Below are 23,849 nucleotides of genomic sequence, written 5' to 3'. Positions count from 1 at the left end.
CAGTAAAGCCAATCTGCTGACACTGGGTTGTGGTGAAGGAAAATGCAGCCTTTATTGCAGGGAACCAGCTTCCCTGGAGGCTCAGATGGCAAAGAATCTGCCTGCAATGAAGGAAACCTGGGTTTGATCCCTGGGTCTGGAAAATCCCCTGCAGAAGGGACTGGCTACCCACTCCAGTATTCCTACCTGGAGAATCCTATGGACAGAGGAGCTGGCAGACTATATAGTCCATGGGGTTGCAAAGAGTTGCACACGTCTGAGCGACTAACACTTTCATCCTTTCAGGCAAAGAGTCAAGACAGTTGTACTCAAAAGACCTTGATCCTTGATCGCTTTCAGGGAAATGTTTTAAAAGACAGGAGGAGGGAGGGGATTGTGGGGTGCAGGATCAGCATGTAAACATTCTTCTGATTGGTTAGTGGTGAGGTAACTGGGAGTCAACATCATCAACCTTCTAGTTCCAACCAGTCTGGAGGTCTCTGTGCTTGTGGGGAGCACACAGTTAACTTCTCCCACCTGCTGGGGGTTTCAGCATCTGCACAATAGCTCAAAGGACATGGCTCAGAATATCATCCATAGTCCTTGAAGGAGAACTAAAAGTCCTTGACTTTGTTTAATGGCTGAACTATTATTTTGTCTTGCTTCTCTGTTTTCCTTTCTTTCTGCCTTTTCTCACTTCTCTGATTAAATTTACTCTTTGGAATTCAGAGAAGGCCTAAGAGGGTGAAGTTTTCTACAGACAAGTGGTAGGTGGAGGACATGGGGGTGGGGAGTCTGTTCCAAGAAGGCCCCGTAGGGTTCTTCTGGGTGACACTTCCTCAAAGAAGCTCTCTCTGCCCACCAAGACTGTGCTGCTCTAGGGTCTCACAGCACCCTGGATTTTTTACCTCTCTCCCATCACCTGTCAGTTCATCTGGGCAGTCATAACATTATCACCTGTTTTCCCTCGGCTTCTGAAAACAGGCTCAGCATCTTGTTATGTGTTGCTTTTCCTGTATTTAACACTGTACCTGGCCCAGTGGATAACTGTCGAATAAGAAAATCAAATTAAAAGGCACACACTTGATTCTCTCCTAAAAGATGTATAATCCATCTCTAAGGATCCTTTTCCCTCTTTCTTTCTCCTAAGCTTAGCCCACCAATCAGGGCACTGATGTAAAAACTCTTGTCTGTGTGGGTGCTCCTGCATTTAAGTCATTGCCTCTGTGACAGCAGGATGATGAGTAAAAGACAAAAGAAGGCCTAAGAATGGAGTAAAAGTTTACCATTTAATTCAACACTGAGTAAATGAGTACATTTGTTGCTGTTTTTATTCAGTCACTTGGTCATGTGCAACTCTTTGTGACCCCACAGACTGCAGCATGCCAGGCTTACCTGTCCTTTACTGTCTCCTGAAGTTTGCTCAAACTCAAGTTCATTGAGTCGATGATGCCATCCAATCATCTTATCCTCTGTCACTCCTTTCTCCTCCTGCCTTCAATCTTTCCCAGCATCAGGGTCGTTTCTAATGAGTCAACTCTTCGCATCAGGTGGCCAAAGTATTGGAGCTTCAGCCTTAGTAATTAGCCTTTCCAATGAATATTCAGGGTTGATTTCCTTTAGGATTGACTGGTTTGATCTCCTTGCCATCTGAGGGACTCTCAAGAGTCTTCTCCAGCACCACAATTTGAAAGCATCAATTCTTCAATGCTCAGCCTTTTTTATAGTGAAGAGGAGAAATTAAAATTTTTATATAACCTCCAGCTCCTTCTGCCTCTGTAACTCAGCTTGCTCCTTGTAAAAGCTAGATCATGTAGGTCTCAGAAAGTGGGGACTCACAATACTAGGAACTGGAGCTTTTCTCACCCACCCTTGCCCTGCTCTTTGCAATCGCCCTAGCCCCTGCAAACCCACAAACCCACTTAATCATGCCTGTCCATATATAAAAACTCTGTAACCCCTTTGTTTGGCGCTCAGAGCTCGGAGTGTTAACTCCTCTGGGCCCGCCGGCGGAATAAACCTGAGTTCTCCAACTCTCCAAGTCTGGGGCTTCGTTTCTCAAGTACTGGTTTCTGCAACAATGGTAGAATTTAATTCCTTGGGAAATTAGCCCTCCCTTGCTGAACAGGATTTTCCAAGTCTGGTTAACATACATACTTCCGGTGTTACAAAAAGTAGAGACACTGTGCACATTTGCAAAAGGTGGGCCTCCATCCCTCTCTCCTCCAGCTTCTGACTCCTCAGCATTCATTGCCACGTCAAGCAAAACTGACAGGCACTGTGTTCCGTGTGCATGGGGACATATTTGCAATTCACCGGCATCTTTGACCTTGGCACAGGACTAGGTCATTGAGGTGAAGATTAATGAGACAATAACTTTTACAAGGAATATAAACAGCCTGACTCAGCTGTGTGAACAGCAGCTATGACAGCCATTGCTCCTTAGGGTGGAGGTTTTGTTCCTTGCATTCTGAGCAGGGGAAAGTCAATGAAATGTGTTCTTTGAGGTAATCACTTCTAATGGAGAAAAGTAAATTAAGATACAGCTTGATATCATGACAACATTAAACAATGAAGTTGTCATTAAAGTCTCTTAAAAAACAGAATAGAATGGAAAAATAAGGTCTTAGCACCACCACTTACTAGCTCTGGTGCTCATTTAATTATAAACTTGGAGCCTCAGTTTCCTCATCTGTTAAATGGAAAGAATTATTCATGAAAAGGAAAGAAAAATCAATACTTAATATAAGAACCAGCTGTAGCCACTTTGGTATAGCTAGGAATTCAAATATAATAGCTCTTTATTTAGGAAAATACTTTATCAAAGTATTGAGAATCAAAGACAAGAACTTCCAGAGTCATGGTCTGAAAAGAGAAGGTTAAAAACAAACAAAGAAAGGAATTGCTCTGCAAATCAAGTAAGAGAAAATGTAGGCCCAGAATAAAGGGGTGGAGAGTTGTCTGAAAGGAAAGGTGGAGACCTTGTTGGCAGTGAGAAGGCTCCGACAAAATGGCAGCAGGTGAATAAGAAGTTCCCTGTGGTGAAAAGTGCTTAGTAGATTTCTACGAACAAGAATATCTGAATGGCAGTTAAAGTCGTTTTCTACCTGTAGTGTAATTATCTTCCATTTTCCCCCAAACTTCAAAAAAGTCTGCAATACAGAGCAATCTGGTATGAATAGTGAATTGTCAGGATGAAGAAAGGCTGTCCATGGGATGACAGTCAGGTGGGCACAGCGCTCGTGAGGATCAGACAGCATCCTGCCAGCAGACGGCAGCAGGGTAGGCCGACACTGACCAGGCGGCTGCAAACTTCCCTCATGAGGGCCCCTCTGAAGCAGAACAGAACTCATCTCTCCATTCTCCACCCCAAGCTTGTCTCCCCTGGAAATACATGGAACCACTGAATGCTCCCTCTGAACCACACAGAAGGGAGACTTGAGTCTTCTGTCTTCTGTCTATTTGTGTGTTCAAGTGAAATGTGACCCCAGAAGGGTGGCAGACCCAGATGCATCAGGGCTTCAAAGCTGTCATAACTGCCTAAAAGAGACGCAGTGAGGACTGGTGAAATAAAAGATATAAAAGTGATTGGAAAACTTTACACTATTGATAACATGCAAAGTAGGGTCCTATTAGATTTGAATTATTGGATCTCAAGTCTGTAAGCCTTTTCTTCCAAGCAAATGCAAAGCCCCCAGATTTGTAGTTCACTAGGGTTCATTAGAAAGGGTTATAGTAAGTTATATCTGACAATTGTTATGATATTCAGATAACCAAACATGTAGCTTCTGTTAGAAAACGCCGCGGGAGAAAGAAAAAGCCGCCTCTAAGGACCGGTGGTAAAGGCCTTTTTATTAAGCGTCGCTCTCGCTCTCGGGCAGAACTCCCGGGGGGCTGGTGAGTGAGGAGACAAAGGGAGTCTGCAAGGTATGAGGGGTGGGGAGGGGTTTTATAGTCCGGGCAGGGCGTCCAGGCCAGGTCTTTTCATATAAGGAAGAAAGCGCGGGCTACAGCGGTGGTCAGTGTCCGAGGGCTGTGTTGGTACCTGATTGGACCAGGCTGCAGGGGGCCAGCCCCTGAAAGTTTAGCCAGCCTCCGGAATTTGCCTTGTAGCACTTTCCCGGGGGCATGCCCCGACCTTTCATCCCGGCCTTTTAGTTATAGGACAAGGGGCGCCGGTTCTCTCTGGCTTCTTCCTGCTGAACGGGGGCGGCGAGGGGTAGGGTGTGGCCGGGATGACAGGGAGCGTCTGCCGTTAATTTTGTCACAGAGTGTCCGTTGGAAGCCCTTGGTACTGCTGTCGCAATACCATCAGCTGAACCGTGTTGAGCCGCTGTTTGACGAAGGCCAAGAGCTTATTTAAGAGACAGGGCCCGAAAGTTAAGAGCAACAAGAGGATTATGAGTGGTCCCATTAAGGTCGAGAGCAGGGTGGTCAGCCAGGGGGAGTTTTGGAACCATGATTCGAACCAACCTTGCTGGGCTTCCCGTTCCCTCTTTCTGCGCTCTAGTCCTTCTCTTACTTTGGCCATGGACTCTCTCACTACCCCTGTATGGTCTGCGTAAAAGCAACACTCTTCTTTGAGGGCTGCACAGAGGCCCCCTTGTTGTAAAAAAATCAGGTCTAGGCCTCGTCTGTTCTGTAACACCACTTCTGACAAAGAGGTTAGGGATTTTTCCAAGGCCATCATAGACTTTTCTATTCGTGCAATGTCTTCATCAATGGCGACTCTCAGGGTGATTAGGCCCTGATGTTGTGTAGTCAGGGAAGCAATGCCCGTGCCCGTTCCGGCCGCCCCCAGGGCGAACAGTGTTGCTAGAGTAATAGCTGTAACGGGCTCCCTCTTATGTCTGGGAGCTGGGGTATCTTGGTCCCAAAAGTTGTAGAGGACCTCCTCTGGGTGGTATGTAATCTTGGGTACTACTACTACCATGACACAGAATTCTCTGCTCTGGTCGAAGACAGCCAAATGGAGACAGGGCGTCAGCCCAGTCCGTGAGCATATCCACCACCCCCCGATTTCGGGAATGACGTAGGTCTTGTCGGTGAAGTTGGTGTCATTGTCAGTCTGGGCACACAGGGTTTGTTTATCTGTAGGAACCGTGCCTAAGCAGGTCCCCGAACCCCATACTTGTTTCATGGTAAGGCCCACCTTGCGGTCTCCCCAAGAGCACTGTGGTGGGTTAGAGAGAGTGGATAAGTTGTAGGTGGCATTTAAACCCACGGCCTCGTAGTAAGGTGGGTGTGAGGTGTAACAAAGCCAGCAGGATTGAGTCGCATTAGGATTGGAGTGGTTAAGGGCCCCGTAGGTTTCTTTGATCAAGGCCCACAGGGGTTCTTGGGTTTCTGGTGGGTCTGTCTGGGTTAGCTGAAGAGAGGGGGTAGGGGTAGGCGAGGTCACAACATTTGCGGCATTTGTCCCTTGTGGTGAGGGGCGGGGGGGTGTAATAATCTGGTTGGGCCCCATAACTTGGGTCTGGGCGGGTTGTAGGACTTGCTGAACATACAATGTTGCACTATTGCTTCCCGTACCATAGGTATCATATATCACTACCCCCCAGGACAGCCCGGAAATCCATCTATTTTCAGTCCGTCCCTGCTGTGTGAATGATAGTCGGATCTGGTCGCTGCATTGCCCTGGGTTGGAGGGTCGTCCCTGCCAATCTGATTTTGGAAGAGGACCCGTGAAGGACATATTGATCAGGTCTGGCCTGGTCACCGACCACTTCCGATACCCATCATTGGAAGTAACACAGCCCCAGGATTTACAGTAGCGGCTCACCATTCCCCCACAGGTTTTTATGTTTTCTCGCTGATGTCCCGGGCAGGCATAAAACCCGAGAGACCTGACCCTACACTTGGAGTATCCTGATTGTTCGATTAATTTTGTAAGGTTAAAATATAAGTCCGGCCACCACTTATCTTTCGGTTGGGTGGCTGTGGTCCGGTTTAGCTCTTCGTAGGTCTCTCCATTTTTTAAGATCCATGTGACTTGAAAAGGCTGGTGGGGGTTTTGGTAGGTGTGCCCCCCTTTTTCCAGGACCCCCAGTACCCCCAGAGTAACCCAGAGTAGAGAGTCCCGCATTGTTCTGAGGTTGGGGTGAAGGGGGTGTGGCGGACAACCAGCCTCGTGGGTCTCGTAGGGATGGAGCCGGTAACCAGGTCAGGGTGTCCCAAGGGAATAGCACCCCAGGAGTAGGAAGCAGATGGCTAGGTATGTGAGGGCCAGGGACAGTCGAAGAATGGAGGACCAATTGCGGGGGGCCGCGGCCGCTAATCTAATGGCAAAAAGTATGGCCAGAGCTGTGATTGTTAGCAGCCACAGCGGGTGATGCCAGGTCAGCATCGGATATCAGGATGTGGTCCCCCAATTATTTTGGGATTGACGACAGAGGGGTTCGGGTGATGGTCAGTTTGGTCGGCCCCGTGAGGGTGGAGTGGTAGGAGTAATTGAGAGGAGGGGCCTGGGCCGGGGCCGCCCCTGTCTCTGGGAGACCCGGGGGAGCTCGTTTGAGCCGGGTCAGGTGATACCAGGGCTCGTGTCCCAGCAGTTTGGCTGCCGTGGGAGTGGTGAGGATTACAGTATGGGGCCCCGTCCAGCGAGGTTGTAGCAGGCGGGGACTCAAGGTTTTTAGCAGTACCTGATCTCCCGGGGCCAGAGGCTGAGTTGGCCCCTCGTCGTCTGTCGGTTGTGGCAGGACCCGGTTTGCGTGTTCTCTCAGCAAGGATCGTAGGAGGGAGAAGAGGGGGAGGTACCCCGCAAGTGGGGGAGCCTCTCCCTCTGGGAGGTGAGTCAGGAGATAGGGCCTGCCGTAGAGCAGTTCAAAAGGGGTCAAACCTGTTTTGGAGTGTGGTGTGGTGCGAATGCGAGTGAGCGCCAGAGGAAGGAGGTCGACCCAAGACAGCCGCAGTTCTGAGGCAAGCTTGGTCAGGTGCGTCTTGATGATGCCGTTCACCCGTTCTACTTTGCCTGACGATTGGGGCCGATAGGGGATGTGGAGATGCCAGTCGATGCCCAGAGCCGTAGCCACCTGCTGGGAGATCTGTGAGATAAATGCAGGCCCATTGTCAGACTGGAGGGAGTTTGGCAACCCAAATCTGGGAATGAGATGGGTTGTCAAGACTTCTGTCACCGCCGCTGCCGTCTCTCGGGCGGTGGGGAAGGCCTCGACCCATCCTGAAAAGGTATCCACCAAGACCAGCAGATAGCGGTAGGTTCGATGTCTGGGCATGTGGGTGAAGTCTATCTGCCAATCCTGCCCGGGCATATGTCCCCTTAGCTGGTGAGTCTCCTGTGGGGGTCGGAGTCCTCCTTGAGGAGAGGTGGAAGCACAGGTTAGGCAGGAGCGGTGGACCGCATATATGGTCTGTCTGAGATGTGGGGGAGAAAAGACAGGGCTGAGAAAGGAAAAGAGAGCCCTTGGCCCGATGTGGAGGGTATTGTGGATTTGGGATATTATGGCCTTAGCCTGGCGCTCAGGAAGCACCGGTTTATTATGGAGTAGTATCCATCCCGACGGGTGCCTCTGAGCCCCTTCCTGTGCCAGCAAGGCTCTGGCTTCTTCGCTGGAATAATCTGGGTTGAGGGTGGATCTCAAAGTCAGCAAGGGCTCGGGGGCTTGTTGTAAGGTGATTTGTCGAGCCACTTGATCTGCCATATTATTACCCAGAGCGACACTGTCATGAGTATTTTGGTGTCCCTTGCAGTGTATGATAGCGACCTCTTTGGGCAGAGATAAGGCATCTAACAGTCGAATAATGTGGGGGGCATTACAGATGGGGGATCCTTTAGTGGTCAGGAAGCCCCGCTCTTTCCAGATTGCCGCGTGAGAATGGGCAATCAAGAAGGCATATTTGGAGTCTGTGTAAATATTGGCCCTTTTTTCTTTTGCTAGGTGTAAGGCTCTAGTTAGGGCTGTTAGTTCAGCCTTTTGAGAGGTCGTCCCGGGTGGCAAGGGCTGAGCCTCCAGGACTTCTCGGGTGGTTACCACAGCATAAGCCGCCCTTCGGTTTCCATCAGGATCTCGCTTTGAGCTCCCATCGACGAACAAAGTTAGCTCTGGATCTGGTAGAGGTTCGGAAAACAGGTTGTGAGGTGGTTGCATAAGGGACTCAAGGACCTCTGAGCATAAGTGGGCTGGGGGTTCTGAGGAGAGGGGGAGGGAGGGCAACGAAGAAAGCGGGTTTAATTGTGGAGAACGACTCACGGAAACTTGCGGATTGTCCAAAAATACCAGGTGAAACTGCTGGAGCCTGGATTCGCTGAGGTCAGAGAGAAATCTAGAGGCTAAAAGATCGCCAAGGCGATGAGGTGAGAAGATGGTCAGGGGCTGACCATGAATCAGCTTTTTAGCATCAGCGTACAATGTTGCTGCTGCCGCTAGTGCCCGCAGGCAGGGGAACCATCCCCTGGCTGTGGGGTCAAGTTGTTTGGATATGTAAGCAACAGGCAGCAGTTCGGGGCCAATCGGTTGCACCAGGGCTCCAAAGGCTATCCCTCCCTTTTCATCAGTGTATAGATGGTGTGGATAGTTGGGATTTGGGAGAAAGAGAGGGGGTGCAGCCAATAGGGTTGAGCGTAAAGCGTGGAAGGCCTTAGTCACTTCAGTGGGGGAAGACAGTGGTCCTGTGGGAGTCTCTTTAGCAGCGGCATATAGGGGTTTGGCCAGGGTGGCGTAGTTTGGGACCCAGTGTCGGAAGAACCCCATCAGTCCTAGGAAGGACAATATCTGGTCTCCGTTGGCCGGAGGACAGATGGACCTGAGGAGGCTACACCGATCTGCCGTCAGGGCCTTAGTGGTAGGGGTGATTTTGAGGCCTAGATAGACAACAGAAGTCTGAGTCAGTTGGGCCTTGGATTGTGAGGCTCTGTAACCCTGGGAGCCAAGGAAATTAAGAAGAGTTGCAGAATGTTGTCGGGAGGTTTTTTCTGAGGGGCTGCAAAGGAGCAGGTCGTCTACATATTGGAGGAGGGTGCTAGGGCGGAGCGAGCATCTGGCCAGGTCTCGGGACAGAGCCTGTCCGAAGTAATGGGGACTGTCTCTGAACCCCTGAGGGAGTACAGTCCATGTGAGCTGGGTGGTAAGCTGAGTGTCGGGGTCAGTCCAGGTAAAAGCAAAGAGGAATTGGCAGTCGGGGTGGAGTGGGATGGTAAAAAAGGCATCTTTGAGGTCAATGACGGTAAAATGAGAGGTTTTGGGAGGTATGGAAGAAAGGAGAGTGTAGGGGTTAGGGACAAGTGGATGGGCAGGGACCACCGCCGCGTTGATCAGGCGGAGATCCTGCACTAGCCGGTAGTCTCCTGAAGCCTTTCGAACAGGAAGGATGGGTGTGTTACAGGGGGAAGTCGTGGGGATCAAAAGACCCTGTCCTCTGAGACGGTCGATGATGGGCTTTAGTCCCCTGAGGTTATGAGTAGACAAAGGAAACTGGGGCCTGGCTGGGAAGCAGGTGGGGTCTCTTAGCCGGATGAGGACTGGAGGGTGGTGCCGAGCCACCACCGGGACTCGGGTGTCCCAGACCTCAGGATTAACAGAAGAGGTTGGGGGGTCAACAAGTAACATTAGGAAGGCCCCTGACGTGGGAGCCGATCCTGGAGTCAGGTGAAGAGTGGCCTTCAGCTTAGCGAGTATATCTCTTCCCAAGAGAGGAGTAGGGCAGGAGGGGATGACCAAAAAGGAGTGGGTAAATAGGCAGGAATCTAATTGGCAGAACAGTGGTTGGGTTTGGAGTGGACACGAGGGTTGGCCGTCAATGCCCATAACCGAAACCTGGGAAGGACGTAAAGTGCCCCCGAAAGAGGAAAGGACCGAATAGGTAGCCCCCGTATCAACTAGAAAGTTGATGGACTTACCCGCTACCTGGAGCGTTACCCTAGGCTCGGCTTGGGTTATTGGGGTCCCCGAGTCTGGGCGGCATCAGTCATCATTGAAGCTCAGCAGTTCCGAGGCCGGAGGAGGGCAGGAGGTCTCCCTGGGGCGCTCTGGTCTCCGGCCCCTAGAGGTCGGAGCCCGAGAGGCCCGGGGACAGTCACTAGCCCAGTGTCCTCGTTGTTTGCACAACGGGCATGGCTTGGAAGGAGGCCGCGGATTGGGGCACATCTTGGCCCAGTGTCCTTCTTGGCCGCACTTGAAGCAGGCCCCCGGAGGGGGGTTTTGGGGCCCCGAGCCCACCGCCGGCCGGAGGGCTGCTACCAAGGCCTGGGTTTGCTGGTTTAGGAGGCTTGCCTGAAATTCGGCCTTTTGTTTAAGCCTTGCCTTTCGGCTGGCCTCAGCAGTTTCTTCACGGGCGTTATAAACTTTAAAGGCCATTTTTACCAGGTCTCGAATAGGGGTCTGAGGGCCATCCTCAGCCTTGGCCAGTTTTTTTCGGATGTCAGGTGCGGATTGGGAGATAAAACGATTGGCCAAGGTAGCTGCCCCCATGGGGGACTCAGGGGACAGTCTGGTGTATTGAACAAGGGCCTCAGTCAGCCGATTAAGAAACATGGCTGGGTTTTCATCGGGCCCCTGAGTCACCTCATCTAGTTTGAGGAGGTTTACCACTTTATGAGAGGACGTTTCCATCCCATCAAGGAGACACTCTATCATATAGCGTACCCGCAGCTGGCCGCCACCCCCTTCCTGGTAGTTCCAATCAGGGTCGGTGTCAGGAACTGCCTGAGCTCCCGGGGGGCGCTCGGGGGAGGGGTTGGCACTATGCCGCTGGTCGGCCTTAGCCCTGGCTGCCGTCCAAATGGCCTGCCTCTCCTCGGGGGTGGTGGTAGATCCCAGGATGACATATATGTCCTGCCATGTTAAGGCATAGGCGCGGGTCAGACCAGTAAACTGCTTAATGTACTGAGTGGGGTTGGAGGAAAAGGATCCCAGCTTGGCCTCAATCTGTGCTAAGTCCTGGAGAGAGAAGGGGACGTGGACCTGGGCTAGACCCTCAGCTCCGGCTACTTGTCGCAGAGGGAGTAGCGGGGCTGGGGGAGGGGGCGGGGAGGCCCCTGGAGGGTTGCTATGGGAGCGAGTGTGGGAGCTAACCGGAGACGAGTAGGGAGTGACGGGGGGAAGGGGAGGATACAAGATAGGGCTAATGGCCGGAGAATCTGGGGCCGGCGGTGAAGCCTCAGGGGCGGGAACAGGAGCAAAAGAGGCCGGAGTAGGGTTAGAGGGGGAGGGGTTAGGAGGGGCCGGAGAGGAGGGGGAAGAGGTAGGAGGGGCCGGAGTGGAAGGGGAGGGAGTAGGAACCGGAGAGGAAGGGGAGGGGGCCGTGGGAGAGGCGTAGGGAGGGGGGGCCACCAGATCTTCTGGGGGAACAGAGAAAGCAGAGGACTCAGAAGCGGGAGGGGTTGGCTTAGCTCGGGAGGGTGGAGTCGGGGGGGCCATGGTGAGTAGGATCTGGCTAGGAGCACACGTAGTGCACAGGGTGGGGCGAGAGCGCAAAGCCCAAAAGGCCTGAACATAGGGGACCTCAGACCATTTTCCCGTTCTCCGGCAGTAATTATCCAAATCACGGAGGACGTCAAAGTCTAGTGTCCCTGTGGCTGGCCATTGTGAGCCATTATCTAGGGAATACTGAGGCCAGGCCTGTGAGCACAGAAAAGTGAGCTGCTTGGGACGGATATCTCTCTTTAGCCCTAGAGTCCGCAGGTTAGCTAGCAGGCACTCTAAGGGGGTGGAGTATTGGGGATCGGGTTTGGAGGCTGTCGATCCCATGGCGACCACAGGGCGTGGAGGCAACCCCCGCTGTCCGAACGTCTTCGGACGAGTCGAGGGGAGCCGGAGGTCCGTGTAGTCGCGGGGAACGTCTTCCTCACGGCCGCAGGGACCCGGAAAGGCCGAAGCCGGAGGTCTACTCAGCCGCTGGGGACGTCTCCCCACCAGCTGGTGACCGGGAAGGCCGGAGCCGGAGGCCGGAGCCGGAGGCCGAAGCCGGAGGCCGAAGCCGGAGGTCTACTCAGCCGCTGGGGACGTCTCCCCACCGGCTGGTGACCGGGAGGGCCCAGTAAGTGCGCACTGGTTACGGAGCCCTAGGAAGTGATCGCCAGGGAAGGCAGGCCCCAAAGCCGAAGGGACTTACCCCGTATCCTGCCGTCCGGGGGGTTGGTCAGCCGCCTGGGTCCGGGGCTACCGCGGCGGTGGAGCTCGAGGGGGGGCCCCAACGGCGAGTGCCGGGGGCCCCTCAACCCGAGCCCCACGTTGGGCGCCAGATGTTAGAAAACGCCGCGGGAGAAAGAAAAAGCCGCCTCTAAGGACCGGTGGTAAAGGCCTTTTTATTAAGCGTCGCTCTCGCTCTCGGGCAGAACTCCCGGGGGGCTGGTGAGTGAGGAGACAAAGGGAGTCTGCAAGGTATGAGGGGTGGGGAGGGGTTTTATAGTCCGGGCAGGGCGTCCAGGCCAGGTCTTTTCATATAAGGAAGAAAGCGCGGGCTACAGCGGTGGTCAGTGTCCGAGGGCTGTGTTGGTACCTGATTGGACCAGGCTGCAGGGGGCCAGCCCCTGAAAGTTTAGCCAGCCTCCGGAATTTGCCTTGTAGCACTTTCCCGGGGGCATGCCCCGACCTTTCAGCTTCCAAACTTACTTTACTAATCAAATAATCAGTTGAGTGTATATTGAGAGATACCATGGAGAGATAGATACAAAAGCAATACTAGTACATAGCCACCAAGCACAGAGATTATAATGAAGAATTAAATTAACAAAAACTTGAAGATCAAGAAAAGAATCTATCAAATCTGGATGCCAAGCCCAACCCTAGCGCAAACTAACCGCAACCTTGAACAAATTATTCAGCCTCTTTGGGCTTCTTGTCCTCAGCCAGAAAACAAAAATAAATAAGTGAGCTCTGTCCTACTTACCTCCCTGCACTGTTAAAAGGTTAGAGTGAGTTAATACATATAAAGACCCTTTCAAAACTATGAGATACTTGGAAAAATAGGTCATCACTGCTACAAAGTCTCTTTTGAGTGTTTTTTTTTCTTTGTCTGTTGTATATCTGTTTGGTGTTAGGCAAACTCTGCAGCAGCCTGATCATGCTGCATAAAATTCTGATCTCTTTAAAAAACACTCAGAAATAAATCATTCACCCTGCATCCTCCTGAAGGGGGGTTGGTTCTGCTCCCCTTCCCTGTACAGGAGAACAGAAGGGCAGAGAGCAGCCTAGAGGGAGTAGTGATTCAGCTCAGGATCACATCTGATTGTTTTTGTGGGGATAAGAATGGGAAGAGAATACAAAATACCGGAAAATGGCAATTGCAGGGATTAGCATAGCTAGACTGTGGACTTTTTTTTCCTTTTAATTGGAAGATAATTGCTTTACAATGCTGTGTTGGTTTCTGTCAAACAGCACTGTGAATCAACCGAAAGTAAACATATCCCCCCTCCCTCTAGAACCTCACTCCCACTCCCCATCCCATCCCACCCCTCTGGGTGGTCACAGAGCACCCAGTTGAGCTCCCGGTGTTATACGGCAACTTCCCAATAGCTGCCTATTTTACATATGGTAATATCTATGTCTCAAGGGTGCTGTCTCTATTAGCCCCACAGTCTCCCTCCCCTGCTGTATCCGCAAGTCTGTTCTCTAAGTCTGTGTCTCTCTACCTCCCCTACAAGTAGGCTCATCAGTACCATTTTTCTAGATTTCATATATATGCTTTAATATGCAATATTCAGATCCCTTTTTTATGTCTTCAATGTTTCCTTTTTGCAGATGGGTAGGATGCAGGGAGTCAGAGGCAGGTCTAAGAGGGGAGGATATATGTATACATATAGCAGATTCTCTTCACTGGACAGAAGAAACTAGCACAGCATTGTAAAGTAATTACACTCCGATAAAAACATTTCTTATTTAAAATTAGGAAAAATATACTCTTTATAACAGTTTTCAGTGCACAGATCATTCTCACTACTGCTCTGTGAAGCTTAGAGGATGCTGTTAATGATCCCATTTTACAGCTGAGGAAACTGAGGCTTGGAGAGACAACAAAGGCTGCAGAATCAATATACTGTTTCCATTACTGGGCTCTCCCTCACAGAAAAAAAAGAAATGCTTCTCCAGAGAGGAACTAAAAGGAGAGGCAGGATCAAGCAAAGGGTTCATCTGAAGACTCTTCTAGAAAGAACCAAGATGAGGCTATGACAGTAGACAAGACTGCTTCAGCTTCTGAAAGCAGTGGTTAATATGACCAGAGACTTGTAAGATGGTATCGTTTGTACCTCTGAGAAGCAGTCTTTGTATATTCATGAATGCAAAAGAGAGAAACCCTTCGCACCCCCTCAGGAGGAAAAACCAAGCCTCAAAGCAAACCTCCAAGTAGGGGAGGCTGGAGCACTGGGCTTTCCCAAGTACACACTCCTGGAAGTCACAAGTTTTAACTGTGCTCTTTGTAACCAAGCAAGACCCTATGGGGCCTTGTTGGAAAAGACCCCTCACCCGCTCCTTGTCCTCTGCCTACTGTTATGCCCGATGTCCGAATCCCCGAGCGGGGAGAGAGAGAAGGCTTCCAAGACAATGCAACTCGCAAAAAGGGAAGTTTATTACTGTCTCGAGCCAGGGCTTTCTGCCACAAACATCACAGTGGTGCAGGGTCAGAAAGCGCCGAGCTCAAGCTTGGTACACAAATTTATAAGATATGCAAAAGCGGTTAGTAGCTGGCTTAAGCGGATTGGTTACATGTTTGCAAAGTAATTCTATCGGTACAGACTTTCGCGGGCTTTTCAGCTCTCCCTTTGTTCTTACTGGGCGCATATTGATTGGCTGGCTCCAGGTTACCTGATGGGGGTAGGGAATCTTACCATTTCGGGGGAAGCTAAAACTTAGGTCCAGGCCGCCCGTCATGGTATTAACCCTGGCAGCCTCACACCTACCTTTTGTCTGTAGAAAAAGTGTGGCTTCCTGGGCCTTCCCTGAGTTCCAAAGAGTAAATATAATCAGAGAAGTGGGAAAAAATGTAGAAAGAAAGGAAAACAAAATAATAATAGCTTGGCCATTAAACAAAGTCAAGGCCATTTTTAGCTCTTCTTCAAGGACAATGGATACTATTCTGAGCCATTTGAGTTGTTTAGATACTGAAAGCCCCATCAGGTAGAAGTTAACTGTATGCTGCTGCCTTTGTAGATCCCAGAGGGGTTGGAACCAGAAGGCTGATGATGTTGACTCCCAATTACCTCACCACCAACCAATCAGAGGAATGTTTGTGAGTGGATCCCACACCCCACAACTCCCCTCCCTCACTATGTCTTTATAAACATTTCCCTGAAAGCTTTCAGGGAGTTCAGACCTTTTAAGCACGACCTGCTCTAGGCTCCTGCTTGGTGCCTGCAGTAAATGCTTCACTTGCCCTTACCATGAGCTGGTGTCGGTAGAGTGACCTTACTGCTTGTGAGTGAGCAGATCCAAGTTGTGTTTAGTAACAATCTGATGACCTTAAAAGCAGTCAAGATTTTATAGAAGAGAGTATTATCCTGAAAACGTTATTTCAAGCTGATAAAATTAAGCAGCATCTTGGGGAAGCCAGGCCTGCATGAGAGCAAGCACCTTGTCTAGTCTGGTAGCAGGTCCTGGCCCAAGGACACGAAAATGCTGGGACATTACTGAGAAGCAAGACACTAAGGTAAGCCAGAGGTGCCTGTGAAATGTGAAACCCAAACGACTCCATTTTAGGATAGCACCGCCATTTTGGGTAAAACCTCCTCCCGAGGACAGAAAGAAACTCAAGGAGCCAATCAGGGGAGGACAGGAAAGTCCCTCACCCCCCTTACTCTAACCCACCAATCAGTAGCTAACAAGACATCATTAGTTGAAGAATTAACCAATCCCCTTAAGCTTCCCTTCCCGCTCCCCGTGCTATACAGTATAAAAAAGATTTGCCGCTTTCACTCCGCGCTCCTTCGCCATTGTGTGAAGAGAGTCCCTGATCGAGCTTGTAATAAAGTTCCTCACTGTTTTTGTATCAATCCGCTGCTCCTGTGGTGTTTGGTGGGATTCTGCGACCCGGGTACAACAGTGCCAACTGTGATTTATTGTTGTTAAACACTGCCTGTCACACTGAAGACTATAATCTAAGGTATTTAAGAAATGCAAGATTGAATGAAGTCTGCCTCTCAGTGGCAGCAGCGCCGTGTGCATGCGTGCACGCTCACTTGTGTCTGACTCTTTGTGACCCCATGGTCTCATCAGGCTCCTCTGTCCATGGGGATTCTCCAGGCAAGAATACTGGAGTGGGTTGTCATTTCCTTCTCCAGGGGATCTTCCCAACCCAGGGATTGAACCCATGCCTCCTGCATTCAGTGGATTCTTTACCACTGAACCAACCACCTGGGAACAGCCTCAGGAAGCTGCAACTTGTTCAAGGCTAGCAAATCCACTAAAGAACATAGACCTGCCCCATCGATCCTTCTTCTCGGAATTTATCTTTTACCGGCAAGATGGGTACAAGATGACATGTATATGAGTTTATTCAGTGCAGTTTTGCTTCTATCAAAGATTGGAGATAATCCAGTGTTTCTTAAGAGAAGACTAGTTAAATAGTTTACAGTTAAATCATTTAAATAGCTAAGGACTAGTTAAATAGTTTAAACAACCAAAGAATGGAATACTGGGCAACCACATTTTTTTTTCTGTGTTGGGTCTTCCTTGTGGCACCCAGGGGCTTCTCTAGTTGTGATGGAGGAAACAGAACAGGCTCTGTCTAGAAAGCAGGACTTCATCTTGGGCCGGACTGTGGACTTTGAGCTGTGTGCCCAGTATCTATGGAAACGACAAACCAACTGGAAAACCAGACCCCACCCCCTACCGTGGAAGAGCCCCAGGGCTCATACCTAGACTCTCCCTTGCCTAAAAAATACCCTAATTGTCTGTGTAACCGAATAGAATCATACATTCTATTATGCTTATTGGAGTATGACCACAGGCCTATTGATAATTGTCCACTGTTAACTATCTAGGCCTAAGGCATATGAATCACAGGTTAACTTTGATTGTATCTTTCTTTTCCTTTATTCAGACTAGTTTCAGGGAATTTGAGGAGGTGGGTTTGGACAGGTACACTTAGGGTATATAAGGTTTTCACAAAAACTGGTCAGGGTCCTTGGCCAAGAGGAGACCCTTCCTTGGGCCCACTGGTGTAATAAACTGCACTCCACTATCTGCATTGTCCTTCTGAGTGAGTTTGTTTCCCGGAACACGTGGCTAAAACAGTGATGCTGGAGCTCCTGAGCACAAGGACTCAGTATTTGAGTCATTCAAGTTTTAGTTGCCCCAGGGCATGTGGGATCTTAGTTCCTGGACCAAGGGTTGAATCTGTGTCCCCTGCGTTGGAAGACAGATTCTTAAACACTGAACTGCCAGTGAAGTCCCTGGGCGACCTTTTTTTTTTTTTTTTCCCCAGTCAAGCTTTTAATGAAAAGATCATAAAATAATAGTTTCTCATCACTGTACATTAGGACTGCATACTCTGAATGGATTTCTTTTAAAAAGAAGAAAAATGTGGTGCTTTCTATGTACTAACATGGAAATTTTTCTCAAAAAATGAAATGAAAAAAAGCAGTGTACAAAACAGTCAGTATAGTATATTACCTTTTCAATGTGAAAGTAAGGAAGACAGAAATCTGTGTTTGTATTTTCTTCTTTTGCTTCTCAAATCCTCCCACCCCCTGCCCACTCTTTCCCCACCCCCTCACCCCACCACACCCCCGCACCATACACCCACACTAAAAAAACAATAAAAATGGTTACCTATTTGGGGTAGGGTGGGAAGATGGGGGATGGAGGACGGGTGAAATTTGTGGAGCCGTGTCCAACTCTTTGCAACCCTTTGGCCTGTAGCCCACCAGGCTTCTCTGTCCATGGGATTTCCCAGGAATTCTCAAGGATACTGGAGTGGGTTGCCATTTCCTTCTCCAGATCTTCTCAACCCAGGGATGGAACCTACATCTCTTATGTCTCCTGCATTGCAGGCAGATTCTTTCATCTGCTGAGCCATCAGGAAAGCCCCATGAAGTGTGGTTAGATGCCATGAGGTAAGTGGCAATGCCTTAACTGTATGCATGTTGTCAGGCTCGAGAGTTTCCACCATCCTTGTCAAGAGGAGTGCTAACCCTCTCTCCTTTCATACAACGCATGGTACTGTCACGCGAGTGTAGGCTCCTTGGTTCTTTGTCTCATCACAACAAAAATTTGGAGTGACCGACATTAAAGCCTCCTCTACGGGTCACAGCTCTTGGAGGACAGACCGTGTTATAGCTCTCAGGTCTCAGCCAGACCGTGTTATAGCTCTTAAACAAATCAGTGTTACAGCTCAGTGTTACAGCTCTATTTATTTAGGTAATAGCAGGAAAATCCATCTTCGAGGCATGAGGGCACGTCGATCCAAAGACGCGAAGAGAAGATTGCCCCATCACGCAGGAGAGAGAGAGAGAGAGAGAGGGAAGAGGGCTTTGGCTCCTCTTTTTACGTTTCTCTGTCCCTGGGCCTGTCTTATGTAAATTGGGCCTAGGCAGGAGCGTTGTTTTACCTGAAGTTCTCACTCCGGTCCTCGGACCTTCCTTTGTTCTATTTTCACGGGCTTTCCCGTCCAGGTCTTTTAGCCACCGCCATTTTGGACTCTTTTTCCCTATTCTAACTACCTAACAGTATCGTTTCAGACACAACCTTTTTTTTTTTTTAATGTCAAATCTAGAGGTGGAAGCATCAGTGGGTCCGGGCATGAGAACAGCATGGGCAGAGGCAGGGAGCCCTGAAGGCTGACCTTATGAGATGCCATGTTCTCCTGAGGCCTCACGTTCTCACACAGCAGAATCTTGAAAGATGCTTGCCTACCATGGCCCCAGTTTACTTCGAGGAGGCTGACAGACAGTGAGGGCTAGAAGCAAAGGTAACAACTTCCTTTGTTGGGTCAGGAAGATCCCCTGGAGAAGGAAATGGCAACCCACTCCAGTATTCTTGCATGGGGAAATCCCATGGACAGAGGAATCTGGTGGGCTACAGTCCATGAGATGGCGAAGAGTCAGACACGACTGGAACAAATTCCTTTAGGACACCCCATTGCTCAGGATTTGGAATATTATACTCCCAGAAAATGACATTCTTCTTTGTTTTAATTGAAGTATAGCTAATTTACAAGATTACATTACTTTCAGGTATATAACATAGTAATTCTATATTTTTATAGACTTAACTCCACACAGCTATTATAAGCTATTGACTATATTCCCTGTGCTGTACACAACAACCTGTAACTTACTGATTTTATCCTAGAAGTTTGTACCTCTTAATCCCCTTTCCCTATTTTGTCCCCCCCCCCCACCCTTCCCTTCTCTATAACCATGAGTTTGTTCTCTGCATCTGTGAGTCTGTTTTGTTATAATGACTCTTTTCTTTTTAAATTTTCTAGATTCCATGTGTATGTGAAAGGATGCAGTATTTGTCTTTCTCTGTCTGACTTGTTTCACCAAGCATTACATCCCCCAGTCCATCCATGGACATGCTGCTGCTGCTGCTGCTAAGTCGCTTCAGTCGTGTCCGACTCTGTGTGACCCCATAGAGGGCAGCCCACCAGGCTCTGCCATCCCTAAGATTCTCCGGGCAAGAACACTGGAGTGGGTTGCCATTTCCTTCTCCAATGCATGAAAGTGAAAAGTGAAAGTGAGGTCACTCAGTCCATGGACATGAATGACATCCTTAAATTATTATCTATATTAATATTAAATATAACTAAACTACAACTGATCATTGATATATACTGACAGTGATTGATATTTACATAAATAATTCCATTGAATTTGAGAGAAGCAACAGATAGAGCATTGAAGGTACTTCTGTGTTTGTGCATAAACATATACTGTAGGTATGTGAAGTTTTTAAGGCATTTTCAGAGATATTTCTCACCCTGTGGCCCTCCTTGTTCCTGGGGCTTTCAGACCATGGGTCTCACTCAGTGTTTCAGGATGGGATTAGCGCCCAAGCATAGCAAAGTCACAATGGATTTTGTTTTGACAAGAAGCTGGAAAGCCCAGCATTATTTAAAAAGAAAGTCACATCTAAGATGCCTTCAACCTATCAGGCATGAAGATGGGAAGACCCAGACAACAGAATTTCTTCAGGAGTTGTGGGAAGGAAGAGGGATAGAGACAAGGATTGTGAAGTCTTCATTTTTTGGTACATCTCTGGAAGGCACAGGTAGTCTAGAAACATCCAGACAGGTACAGAGGAGGCAGGGAACAAGACCTGACAGCCAGTGGCAGCTCCCACAGGTACAGTGGAAGAAGCATCCAGAGACATCCCCTGATGGGTCTAATATGTCCTTCCCGTAAATACATATGTTGAAGCCCTAACCTCCTATGGGACACCGTTTGGAATTAGGAACTTTAAGGATGTAATTAAATTACTCCCAGTGTCCTTAAAGAAGAGGAGACCTTAGAGAGGTACACACAGAAAAGACGTCACATGAGGATGCAGTGAGAAGGCGGCTGTCTGCAAGCCAAGAAGAGAGGTCTCACCAGGAACCCACCCTACCAGCTCCTTCATCTTGGACTTCCAGCCTCCAGAAATAAATTCCTGATATTTAAGCCACTCAGTGTGAGGAATCCTGTTATGGCAGCCCAAGGTAATCAAGACACCTCCAAGCAGCCCCTCGGACCATTGTTGGATGGGCTGTCCCAGCACTAGCAGCAGGAGTTGGCTTTGTGTGTCCCCCTGGTGTGGCATGTAGGGTCTCAGAGGCCCTAACGGGGATCTTGGAGATGCTTCAAGGCCATATGGCCCAGCAGAAGGCTAGGGACCTTCAAGATAGTTTGGAACTTTAAAACTGGATGTGAAATGTGGAAGCTAATGTCTGCAGCATAAATACCAGCCCATCAGACCATCTGGACAACTTCATCAGTTCCAGGTTGGTGGTACCATTCCCACAAATGCCAGTCCTGACTCACTGTACCAGAAGTCAGGGAGCCCCCAGAAGATGCCCTGTGGATGCAAGAGTCCCCATCTTCCCTCCACTGCTCAGCTCACCTAAGCCACACCCCTCTCTCCATCTGTCCAAGAAAGGGAAAGGAAGAAGGTGGGGAGGGGCAGAAAAGGAAAGGCAGAATTTACCCCCAAAGAAACAAAATTACCTGGAGAGTCTATTCAAACTATAGGCTCAGACTAAGACTGCCAGATTAGTCTGAATTAAGTACCTTCTGGGCTCCCCCCTCCCATAGGAAGGGGCCTCATAGGAAAATCATGTCAGTAACAGGCAGATTAAGGAAAACACATTTTTCTGCACTGCTGAATGTGATGAGTCATCCATGACTCCACTAGAGATCTTTATGAGTATGTACATCTATGTGTGTGTCTGTGTATGCATATATTTTGTATAAAATTATCTATTGCCTTACAAGATGGGCATCCCACTCAACAGAGGAATTAAATGCTGCCTAAATTTTAGAAAAATTTTCTCCTGATTAAAAATTGCCCTGGGAAGCCTGCAATAGCAACTTTCCATTTATGTCCAAAGCATTTACCATCTGGTCACATGTCTAACAAACTACAACCTGAGGGTAAACTCACCCTTCCAACCATGAGAGGAGATGCCCCTCTCATCTCCGTGAACATCCTTCCCGCCCCTTCACAGGGGAAAATCTCATTCCTTTTGGGCTATCCTGCTCATACACTGAAGATACACGAATGGGACCTTTATCCTACTTGTGGCTTACCTTTCCCACAACACGTCACACTACTGGATACAGACAACATGATGGCTTACGAACCTCACTGCAGGACAGTAATAACAAGAGGAGAAATCGAATTGGGTGGTTAGATCCCCCCATATGGCCCCCATTTTGGTTTTGCTTTTTCAAAGCAATTGCACATGTTTTACCGCCGAGAAGCAATTCAAAACAAAACAAAAAATGTCTTTTTAAAAAAGATTTTTGTTTTTTAAGTTCTCAACAAGTATTTATAGGCCCCTATACCTAATAAATGGGGAAACAATGGAAACAGTGACAGACTATTTTCGTGGGTTCCAAAATCACTGCAGATGGTGGTGACAGGAGTCATGAAATTAAAAGATGCTTACTCCTTGGAAGAAAAGCTATGACAAACCTAGACAGCATATTAGAAAGCAGAGATGTTATTTTGCCAACAAAGTTCTGTCTAGTCAAAGCTATGGTTTTTCCAGTAGTCATGTATGGATGTGAGAGTAGGACTATAAAGACAGCTGAATGCTGAAGAATTAATGCTTTTGAACTATGGTGTTGGAGACTTTCCAGAGTTCCTTGGATTACAAGATCAAACCAATCCCTGAATACTCATTGGAAGGACTGATGCTGAAGCTGAAATTCTAATACTTCGGCCACCTGATGAGAAGAGCTAACTCATTAGAAAAGATACTGATTCTGGGAAAGATTGAAAGCAGGAGGAGAAGGGGATGATAGAGGGCCAGATGGTTGGATGGCATCACTGACTCAATGGACATGAGTTTGAGCAAACTCTGGGAGAGGGTGAAGGACAGGGAAGCCTGGTGTGCTGCAGTCCATGGGGTCACATGAGTTGGACATGACTGAGGGACTGAACAACAACATACCTAATGGAAGGGGTTTCCCAGGTGGTGCTAGTGGTTAAGAACCCACCTGCCAACGGGACAGGAGACATAAAAGAGATGTGCGTTCGATCCCTGGGTCAGGAAGATGCTCCAGAGAAGGAAATGGCAACCCGCTCCAGTATTCTTGCCTGGAGAATTCCATGGACAGAGGAGCCCGGCGGGCTACAGTCAATAGGGTTGCAAAGAGTAGGACACAACTTAATGACTAAGCATGAGCATGATAACTAAAGAAGGAGGCAGACAACCGCAGAACCCCAGGCACCTTGGCAGGATCTGCCCTGGCTCTGACCTCAGGAGGACACCTGTGTTCATCCAAAGAGGTCAGGTACCAGGAAACACAGTGGGAAATTCACAAGGTGCTGGAAACTAGAGAGAGGAGCTAGAGTGGGAACCAAGTGGGAGGGTCAAAGTCGGGATTAATAGGAGAAAGGATGATGGAGAGAAAAAAAAAAATGAGTTTCTAAAAAGCAAGGGGAAATAAGGGTGGTGAGAGGAGGGGGAGGTTGCTAAGCAGCTCAAGCTGAGTTTGGGATGAATTTCACAAGCCCTGGCCTGTGGTCTTTCTGCTTAGTTTTTACCTGGATTTGTTCTTCTCCCTATGCTGGGATAGGACTTTCAGTGACCTTACAGTCTTGGGGGACACAGAGGGTTGACCTACAGGACAAAACCTTGTCACACAAGGTAGCCTCACAGAGGACTAAGAGAGGGGCAGAGATGGTGATTTACAAGGTACCAAAAGGAGGAGCGTCTTGTTAGGGCTTTCAGGGGAGACTTGAGTGGGGCTGGAAAGATGGGAGCCAGAGGACACATTGCAATTCTGCCTCTCTGTCCTGACCCAGAGAGGCCATGAGGCTCTTCCCCTTGACGTCAGTAAGGCTCAGAAAATGCAGGTCCCCTGACATCCCTCTCAGAATGCTCCGACCCTGCTCTGTCAAATAAAGAAGGGACCAGCCATGTATACTACTGAAATTGACATTTTAATAATTAAAGTTAAACCAAAAATTCAGTTCTACTGGCTAGTTGCAAATTATTGGGCAACACAGAGGGTGAACTTTTACATCACCAGAGAAAGCTCTGTTGGATGTGCTGATCAAAAAAAAGAAAAAGAAAACACTTAGCAGGTGATGCAGACCCTGTAACTATCAGTTTAGGCTCAAAGACTATGGGGATTTTGAATTGAGAAATTATGAAAGCAATTTTAATCTGAAAAATCTCAAAGTAAACATTTTAATTTACTGAATTATTCATCCAAAGGATTTTCCCAAGAAATATCAAGGCAAGAACTCATGTGTTAGCAAATTCAGATA

General features: G+C 48.8%; 1 protein-coding gene and 1 non-coding gene across 2 annotated transcripts; both read right to left on the bottom strand.

Annotated features, from left to right (window-relative positions):
- Window positions 1-4,243: 4,243 nt before the first annotated feature.
- LOC122688519 (MLV-related proviral Env polyprotein-like) lies at window positions 4,244-6,064 on the bottom strand. Its single transcript, XM_043894533.1, has one exon. The coding sequence runs from the start codon at window positions 6,062-6,064 to the stop codon at window positions 4,244-4,246; it is 1,821 nt and encodes a 606-aa protein (XP_043750468.1).
- An 11,893-nt stretch (window positions 6,065-17,957) lies between these two features.
- LOC122688894 lies at window positions 17,958-18,083 on the bottom strand. The gene has a single exon (XR_006339629.1). It is a non-coding gene; the product is annotated as a U6atac minor spliceosomal RNA (small nuclear RNA).
- Between the last annotated feature and the right edge of the window lie 5,766 nt (window positions 18,084-23,849).

The sequence above is a fragment of the Cervus elaphus genome, chromosome 33 (genome assembly GCF_910594005.1).
Source record: "Cervus elaphus chromosome 33, mCerEla1.1, whole genome shotgun sequence".
In the NCBI taxonomy this organism is placed as follows: Eukaryota; Metazoa; Chordata; class Mammalia; order Artiodactyla; family Cervidae; genus Cervus; species Cervus elaphus.
This window is presented reverse-complemented; position numbering and strand designations above follow the sequence as displayed.